General features: G+C 38.4%; 1 protein-coding gene across 1 annotated transcript in view; it reads left to right on the top strand.

Annotated features, from left to right (window-relative positions):
* CCT2 (chaperonin containing TCP1 subunit 2) overlaps positions 1 to 8165 on the top strand; it is a 19527-nt gene extending 11362 nt beyond the window's left edge. The window contains exons 11-16 of the mRNA XM_006026957.3: positions 801 to 920; positions 2088 to 2216; positions 2316 to 2419; positions 3263 to 3362; positions 4734 to 4875; positions 7858 to 8165. Coding sequence (XP_006027019.1) covers positions 801 to 920; positions 2088 to 2216; positions 2316 to 2419; positions 3263 to 3362; positions 4734 to 4875; positions 7858 to 7888 — 626 coding nt within the window. The 3' untranslated portion in view covers positions 7889 to 8165. The remainder of the gene's footprint in view (positions 1 to 800; positions 921 to 2087; positions 2217 to 2315; positions 2420 to 3262; positions 3363 to 4733; positions 4876 to 7857) is intronic.
* Positions 8166 to 9936: the final 1771 nt, after the last annotated feature.

Raw genomic sequence — 9936 nt, 5'->3', positions numbered from 1 at the left:
TTGCTTTGCCCTTTTGCTACCTTTACTCTGAGATGGAATAGACATTCCTTATGCTTTCAGGATCACTCCCTTAAGGAGCAGCCACTCATCTTGGATTCCTCTCCCTGTCGAGCCATGGCCCCTTAGGGCCTCAACAACAAGCCTCCTAAGTTCATCAAAGTCAGTTTTCCTGAAGTGGAGGACTTCTGCATTGTTGGCTGACTTGCCAGCTTTGCGATGGATAGTAAAAGTGATCAGCTCATGGTCACTGTCTCCCAGCTTTCCTTTGATTCTTAGGTCAGTGACTAGATCATCCCCTTTGGCCAGTACCGGGTCCAGCAGCTCTTTACCTCTTGTCGGTCCATAGACTTCTTGAGTCAGGTAGAGCTCGCCCACACATGCGAGGAAGTTTTATGACCATTTGGATTTGGCCAAGTGCTCTTTCCACTTTAACACCTTTGGTTTACTTTTTATAAAATGAAAATGCTGTGTTCTCAACTTGGTTGTGCTCTTAACTTGGGTTAGTTAACACCTTTTTTTTTTCACTAGGACTTAATTTTGAGTTAGTTACCCTGGTTTTCTGGTGAAGACTTGCCATATGAAGGCTTTCTTTCCAGTCATCAGCTCAGTCTGGTTCTTCATCTTCTTTTTTTAAATATCAAAATGTGAATTAGAGAACAGCTGAGAAATGCATACTTGCCTATCATCTTGGGAAACTAGTCCAGTGTGTTTCTACTAATAACAAAGGAAGCTTCAGGTCTTGCAAGAGCTAATTTAGATGGAAATTGAACAAGCAGTTTAATATGAATTTATGTTCTTAGGTGGTGAAATTGCATCAACCTTTGAGCACCCAGAGCTGGTAAAACTAGGAAGTTGCAAGCTTATTGAAGAAGTCATGATTGGAGAAGATAAGCTTATTCACTTCTCTGGAGTAGCTATGGGTAAGTGTCTTACCATTGGCTTGCCATTGTAACTGCATTTACTTATTGAAACCACTTGTATTGAAACTGTCCAGTAAATGATTGCATGAGAATAGATATATGCCAGATGCGCCAAAAAAGTGTTGTTTTGTATTTGAAAGCTTGGCAAACAGAAAGACCCTAATCTTGCAGAGAAGTGTATATATGGCTGACATTATTAATCAGCAGTTGCTTGTGTCTTGGTAAAATAACAGAGTTGGAAAGGACCTTGAGGGATCCAATCTCTTAAATGAAAACAGGACTTCTACTCCTAAATAATCCTTATTGAATGCCTAGCCAACCTCTTCTTGAAAACCTCCAACAAAATAGGTGTTAAAACTTCCCTGGACAGTCTGTTCACTGCCTTATTCACTTAATGTTATTTTCACTATTTAATTCATATTGCAATTTAAATCCCTTATTTTGTGTACTGCCCTCTGCAGCTAGGGAGAGCAGTTCTTCCTCCTCTTTATGATAGCCTTCCAAATATTTGAAGACTGCTATCATGCCCTCCCCTTTTCTCCAAGCTCTTTCTTGTATTTCTTATTTTTACTTCTTGCCTTCCTAACCCCTTTATCACTTTTGTTACCTGACGTTGGACCCTCCTAACTTTTCTCCATCAGTCTTAAAATGCAGAGCCCAGAGTGTCACATAGATGATGCCTCACCCGCATCTATTAGTGTCACAATCAGCCCATGTGTCTTACCTAATAATGCTCCAGTTAATCTTGCCCAAAATTGCATTTTTTTTTTACAACAACATAACTTATTTTGCAAGATGAAACTGTTGTGACACAAATGCTGATCTGTTATGTAAATAACTTTAATTGGTAAATAGGTACCAATATCTATAAACCGTACGTAATTTGGCAAAGAATTGTTTTGTGTTACAGCTTTTACTTGTGAATAAACAGTTTAATCTGGAGTAATGTGGGGATGAGAGAAAATGAAAAAAGTGGTACCATAAAAATTCATTCCTTTTGTGACGCCATGTGTATTATTTTTTTTTTATGCTGATGTCTTAACTTAATGGTAGTAAAACCAGTCTAAATGTTCAGGTAGCTTATTTTTTGGTTTTGCTTTTTATTAATGTTTAAATTATTGGTTTTGTTAGATGTTCTTAACTGTTTGCTATTTTTCATCATACTAGGTGAAGCTTGCACCATAGTTCTGCGTGGAGCAACTAAGCAAATTCTAGATGAAGCAGAAAGATCTTTGCATGATGCTCTCTGTGTCCTTGCCCAAACTGTGAAAGACACTAGAACTGTATATGGTGGAGGTAAATACTTAGATTTCTTTTTTTCTCGATGCCTTTAACACAATTAGTGGTTGTGAGTTGACTCACATATAAGATGCTTGTGTGTCTTTTAATATACAGGTTGTTCAGAGATGCTGATGGCTCATGCAGTCACAGAGCTTGCCAACAGGACACCAGGCAAAGAATCTGTTGCAATGGACTCTTTTGCTAAGGCTTTAAGAATGGTAAGTCAGAGTTCATTCAAATTATTGGAGTAGCCAGTAGAGCTAACATTTTTAAGACTTGTTTGAGTAAGGTAAAAGACAACTATCCAAATATTTTAGTTGTTACTCTTTCAGATTTTGATTGACTTGGAGGTACAGAAACTATATTTATTAAATCACTTATCCTGGCTGTGTAATTAGACAAAAATTGTTGGACTAATCTTTCCTCTTGTTAATGTATTGATATGATAATCATTACTTCACGTACCTGTTTTGTATTTGAGTAGGTCAGTGTGTTAATTTTGTCAGTTGTTTTTAATTAGCATTTTATTTTGATCTTGGAGTTTCTTCTACTTTTGGCTTGTGATATCTGATAAGGTCAAAAGCCTAAGACAGAATCAAGATGTGATGGTCTTTTCCAGCTCCTAATTACTCTCACACACACACACACACCCCCAAGTTTGTTTTAGAGCTGCTTAGTATCTGTTCTGTAACTAAAGTTTCAGCTATGTCTGTTCTCAAAAATATATTTTCAAGTAATATCTAGCTTTTGTAAATGCCCCTCTTTTGGGCTTGAAAATTTGTGCTATTTTCCAGCACAGAGAATTGTGTACCAGAGATCTCAACAAGTTTCTACAATTAAAATTGTTTGTAGTACAGTAACATTTTGTAATGTAACTTTAGATACCTATGACTTTAGTGAAAAATTGTTGATAATCCTAATGGGAAAAGCTTTGTATTTTTTCTGCAATTGCATGATTTGCTAGTCCTACTGTTCTTGTGACTTAAGTAACTTAGGAACCGTAAAGGGAATTGCTTGGGAATTTGGAATGTCCTCTCAACTGTTCATGCTTATTCCCTTAGATCCCAATCATCATAGCTGATAATGCTGGCTACGACAGTGCAGATCTAGTTGCTCAGCTTAGAGCTGCTCACAGTGAAGGGAAAACGACTTATGGACTTGGTGAGGAGTTTGATACATCATATGGAGACTTTTTTGCTTTTACTTTTAAGATTGACTGGAAGCAAACTATTGTTTAATAAAACAAAGTTAAAAAATTATTGGGTCAAAAAGAAAATAATTATAATGAAAGTATAAATCTAACATCAGCATCAACTTTATTTGTATCTTGTAGCAACATTAGATATTAAGTTTAAAACTGATTTCGGTTCTTATTAGTCTTTTATGCCATCTTAACATGTTGACTCTCCAGTTTACTGACCTCTGAGATAAGGTTGTTCATCTTCACCTTTTGGAATAGAGATGGCTTTTTGGCTGTTAACTAAACTCTTGCATTCCTGATAAAGTATATGGGTCAAATCAGTGAATGTTACTGCTGTGATTCAGTTAAGTGGGAGCAGAATTAGAAAGTGCTGAAACATGGAAGGTGAGGAATACTAAATGAAATGATCAGTAACTGTAACAGGCAGATGCTCCAATTTGACAATTAACTGCTTGGAATAAAAAGTGTGGTTATAATGAAGTGTATATCACTTTAAATTTCTGCATAGAAGAATAGGCAGACAAAGTTCTTCGGGTGAATCTGATATCTTTTATTAGACCAACTTAAATAGTTTGGAAAAAAAATTTCTGAGCAAGCTTTTGGGTTTAAAAACCCTTCATCAGGCTGAGGAAGCCTCTGCAGTTGGTGTGTGCACTTCCTGGATGGAAGGAAGAGCACACACCAACTGCAGAGGCTTCCTCAGCCTGATGGAAGGGTTTTTAAACCCAAAAGCTTGCTAAGAAATTTTTTTTCCAGCTATTTAAGTTGGTCTAATAAAAGACACCAGATTCACCTGAAGAACCTTGTCTGCCTAGACCAACACAGCTACAACCTACACCACTACATTGAATAAGCTTTTTCTATAGTGTAAGCAATATCTGCAGATTCTGAAGTTAATACTTAAAAATAAATAAATAAATAAAAATCCTTATTCACTCGTGTTTCTGTGTTGGGTTTCAAAATGAAATGTCAGACCTTTTTGGCTTGTTTTGGTATGGTTGCATTACACATGTGGCTATATGCAGTTTACACTGATCACATTAAATTACCAGAGTAGCTTTTTGTGGACAGTTAATTTTTGGGACGTGACACATTTTTATTTTTGATACTTTCCAGAGCTAGAGGAAAGTGCTGGGGACATACCAAGACTTGTCTTCCCCAATAACAAAGTTTCCACTATAAATCTGAGTTGTACTATGTTAGATTTAAGTTGTCATTTCCGGGTATGGAGAAGTTGTTAACAATTTTTTCTCTCTTTAGTCATTTATCTTTCTGCTTCTTTAAGTTGTCTTTAAATTCTTTCTGGAATAAATGATGTCTTTTTCTTTAAGATATGAAAGATGGAGTCATTGGAGATATGGCAGCCCTGGGAATAACTGAAAGCTTTCAAGTCAAGCGGCAAGTATTGCTGAGTGCAGCTGAAGCAGCAGAAATGATTCTTCGTGTAGATGATATTATTAAAGCAGCACCAAGGTATCTTAATCTCTGAAACTCATTTTGCTGTTTGAGTTATTAATACCCTTTAATATACAATCCAAAGAATCCCTTTATCATGGGAGTGGGGTGGGAACACTTAGAATATTTCACCTTCAACAGAAGACTTAAAGATAAACTTTCAGTTTTTTCCATGATATCTTACATTAGGCCCCTGGCACTTGTTATTTTTTTGGCCTGTTAATCATCCCATAAATGGGAAGTGGTCACATGTTCAAAGAATTTATAGCACCATAAAATCACTAACCAGCAACAAAAATATTACTTGAAAAATGTATATCTTTGTGGTTGGTTTGTATGGCACCATAACTTAAATGTTTAGCATGCCATGCAAGGACTGTCCCAAAGTAGTCTGCCAGTTGAGAGCTGATCAAAATGGCCCTTGGGGTTGAACCCTGGGACTTGCCCAGTCAGCTGATGGTTGGCAAGCAGGGATTGCCTGGGGGCTAAACCAATCTCCTGTTAGCTGGCAGGCACCACCCTCGTATTCTGGTTCCAGGGTAGTCCCTACCTGCTGATAAGAGATGAGTGGCTCCAGGGTTATGACCATCACCTTACAGTTGGCTAGCCAGGACTGCTCAAGAGCTGAAACCTGGCGGGGGCGGCAATCCCTGTCAGTGGATTCAAGCCCTGGGGCAGTCCTAATTTGCCAATAGTCAGATGCTTGGCCAGCTCCATAAACTACGGGGGGCGGGGCTTGAGCAGACTTATGGGTCCCCAGAGCCAGCTATTAGATGATGGTAAGGCACCCAACCTGGTGGTGCAGGGGGAGCCCGGGATCATGAGTGGAATCTGATACTTGATCCTAAATCACAGATCCTGTCATGCATGTGTGGCAAGGCGGGAAGCACAATTGTTGGGATAAAAGATTAGATCCTATCATGCCTTTAATTGCATGGCTGCCAGGGGCATTAAGAGAAATAATTGACTCTCAAAAGGCATTAAATCACAAATACCTATGAGGTATGATGCAGCTGTTAATCCCGGTGTGTAGAAGTAAATGAAGAAGTGAAATAAAGCATGCATGCAAAATCAAAAAAGGCCAAATTAAACTTGGTTGGGATTAGGTATCAAAGGGGTATAAGAGGGGAGCCAGGGAGCCATGAGCTTTGAGTGAGGCTTATGTTATAAATAAATAAAAGAGAGGAACAAAGCTACAATTGTAGTGGCTGTCTAAAATGCTTTTGAAATACAGCTGATTATTTAAGGATTTCTGCTGGGTTTTTTGTTGGGTTTTTTTTCTCCACATTTACTGTTACTTTTTCCAGCTTAGCTATTGGGCTTTAGACTAATTTGATATCTGGATGTTTCTGGAAATGATTGCTTACCTGGATTTCATTCTTGGGGTCCATGTTTACCAAGAGTGGAATTCCTCTAAATAATACATCCTCAACTACACTTATTGTAAAGTAAATAAGGCCACTATTGATTAAATGAAATGGCGTGGGCATATTAGACACTCCTTTTACAGCTGGTTGACACCTTTGGTATCAGAGGCACTCTACAATTTTTATTACACCATTGTAAAAAGTTATAGATAAGAAGAAAGTAAGACTGGAAGTGACCTCGAGATCATCTAATTCTAGTCCATTCGGGGATCAAACCTGCATGCTTCATTTCATATTATTGGCAACAGAGTTCTTTTGCCTGCTAAATCTGGGATTGGAGAACTGTATAGGAAATAAAATAACTAAGGAAGAATTCCTCATTTTTGTGTACAGGTGCAATACATTTCTGTTAAAGGTCTGTGCAAAGCTAGTATGGTTTTACCTAAAAGATTTTGTGCGAACAAAAGGACCTTATGTGTTCAGCTTTACTACTAAAACTCATTTTGTCTCTGAAAGAATTTTCCCTGAAAATGGTGTTAATGTGATGATGCAGTAATCTTCTGGATTGGGTTTATGTTAATATTGTGGAAAAGGGAGGGATTAGGAATGTAGCTAACTAGTAAATAATAATCTAAATTAGCCAAATCCAGAGGATTCTGAGAAACTTCATAGGTAGTAACCAAAATTTGGTAAAGGGGAAAAAATAATTGCAGATGAAATTCACTGATTGGGTGGCAATGTTTTAACTCCATCCACCCTCCCACTAACGCCCCACAGACATCTGTGTGTATCCAGTGTCTTCATGCTTCTGTTCTGGCAAAGAAAATTAGCTGATCCATTGTAGATAGATATGCATGCCAATTTTCAATGACTGACTTTTTAGGGGAAAAGATGTGTGGGGTGTGAGAGTAAATACAGTAATGAGTAGGGCCTGGTTTAAATCACAGGCCCAGCTCACTAATATTATGGCTGGGGCTGCCATTTTTGTGTCCAGATGGTGGTGCTGCTCCCCCCAACACCCTCTAGTTAGCTGAGGGAGCAAGTTTAGGGCCATTTTTGTGGTTTTTCACAAGAAAATGCAAAATTATGATTTTAAGTCGGGCCCCAGTAATGTAATAAGTAGTCAAGAGAAGTTGGATGTGGATTTTCTCTCCCTATTTTTCTTAAAGGGAAATAAAGGAATAGTCAGTGAAATTGAAAGGTGACAACTAAATTGAAAGTAATGAAAGAAAATATTTTTTCTCATAATGTAGAATGAGACCGCAAAACCCACTGCCGCAAAATGTTAAAGCTAAAAACATGTTGTCTGTACAACTATTCAATTATATTGGTACCTACCAGACTTTTGACACACCATGGTGAAACTCGATCTCTGACTGTTAGGTTTTAGGAAGAGGCTTCACTGGGGGGCAGATGTTACCCATTCTGTTTGCCCATGCTGATTTAACCAAAACTTAAACAAAAGATGGGATGGGATACTGTGCCTGACTTATTGTGGGCTACTCCCAGCTTCCAGGCTTCTGAAGATGGTTAGCTTTGAATGTATATTGTGAGTATTTTACTAAATAGTTAGACTTCAAGGAGGGAGAAAATATTTTTAATTAGTTTTTGTTTTGTTTTGTTTTCTTTCCAGGAAACGTGTACCGGACCATCACCCTTGTTAAGTTTTTTTTTTTCAGCCCGTGAAGATGTGTGGACCAGATCTTGCAGAGTACTTTTTTTTAGCAGCGTAACGCCTTATGAGGTTATGGAACAGATGTTTAAGACACATCTCCCTCAGTGACATGCAATTACATTTATTTGTTTTTAAGTTATTTTCTGTTTTGTTTGAAAAAAAAGTTCACTTTCATTTAAAACATGGGTAGCATGCAGTATCCATATCCTTGCTGCTCCTTTCCAATTTTTCCATCTACTACACTGAAATAAAAGCTTAAATTCATATCACTTGTTTCTTTTCCTTTGTACAGAATCAACATGTGTGATTTCCAGGTAGAGAAGGAACTGCAATGCTGTTTCTTAATGTTAATTGAGAGAGAGAGATGTTAATATTCGGAGAAAGAAAATAAACACAAATGTCCTCTTCCAAATAAAGTCATGTATTTCTGTAGTTTGAAAATAATATTGTAGTATACTTTAACTCAGTACATGCCATGCAGGCTCTATAACTGATGATGGATGTTCATTGCATTTTTCTGGCAGTTTAGAAAAGAAAAGGCTGAGTTTTTTTTAATTAGGTGTTGAGGAAATCCTGTTGCTGTTAAAGTTGTATATTGTTAGCACTAAAAGTGACAGTATGGCAAGGAGGGAAACACAATTATAGTTACAGTAGAATTTTCTCTTCTTTAAAAGAGGGTCTTGGATAGATGTCATTTAAAATTTATATTTATTACAAGAAGTAGTAGAACTATTTCTAGGAGCTATTTTCCCAGGAGTTTAGGGGAAGAAGCAAAAATAAATGCAACTTGTATTATCTTCAGAATCATTCATTTGTAACAAGCAAAGTGAATGATAAAGCAAGATGTTGGTTAAAGGAGAATTTTGAGGAGCTATTGATTTCTTGGTCTGAATAACTTATTTCTGTACCTAAAATTTCCTTCCTAATTTTGAGGTGTTAGAAATGCAGAAACAAAGGCATCAGTACTAGCAAAGAAATATGCCCTTGAATTTTTTTAATTGATCTGTACAGCCATGCACTGTGGAATGATCACTTATTTGGCTGTCCTTTTATAGATAAGCTTGTGAGTTCCTTTTTAGTCTTGTTATATAATCAAACTTCTTCCTCAAGGCAGGGTCATCTCGAGCTAAACTAAACCGGAGACCTGTGTGTCCTAACCTGCACTTACATTTTTCGCAACCTCTTTAGATTGTCATAACCCAAAGGTATGATTTTGTGTGCGCTTCGGCACTAGAATTATCCCCGCCAAATTACAGCTTCGTTGCACGGTAGAGTTTTCTGCTGCAGAGGAGAACCCTGGTGCAAGGAAGAGTTTCCCGCCTATTTGCAGCATGCGTTGCTCAAGTTGCAAGAGAAATGCATGGTGCAAAGGAGTTCCCGCCACCTGCATGCAAATTGGTTCCCTGTTATTGGCTAGTTCTAAATTATTCCCACGTGGCGGCTAACGATTGGCCTGTTAGCCATATAAGAGGCTTGAGCGGTTTCTGCCCAAGCCGAAGAGGATTCCACATCCATCTTGTGGGGACTTTGGGTACACGGCAGGGTAATAGAGACCCTGTGTGAGATTCAGAGGAGTTTGGCGACCTGATCCATCGTCCACCTCTTCCCGTCTTCGAGCGATAATTTAATAAGACGTATCTACGAAGTTCCTATTTTGGTGGCGCGCTTGTCCAGAGCATCCGGAGCTCTGTTTCCATGGAGCCTAGCAAACTCCACGTGACCGTTCGTGTTGTTTTTGTCTGTAACCGCAACTCAAGCAAGTTTTCCAGCCTGCACCGCAACCATCTCCGGTGTAAGTAAACAATCTTTAAATCTACCGCTACGAGTCTGTGCCTAATTCTAGCTTGTCGCGCGCCCTCTCCGACCCCGCGTGCCCGGGCTGCTGGCCACAGCCCGCGCAGAGCACAAAAAAGGGCCCGGCTCACGCCCAGCCCGCACATACATAACTCTGCTATATCAGTTAGAAAATTGTTCATTAGAAACTGGAAGAACTTCCATAAGAAATTTGATGAGCCAGTAGTGTGCCCTTGTTGCCAA

The sequence above is a fragment of the Alligator sinensis genome, unplaced genomic scaffold (genome assembly GCF_000455745.1).
Source record: "Alligator sinensis unplaced genomic scaffold, ASM45574v1 scaffold506_1, whole genome shotgun sequence".
Taxonomy (NCBI): Eukaryota; Metazoa; Chordata; order Crocodylia; family Alligatoridae; genus Alligator; species Alligator sinensis.
The sequence above is the reverse complement of the archived record's forward strand: the minus strand, read 5'-3'. Positions and strand labels throughout refer to the sequence as shown.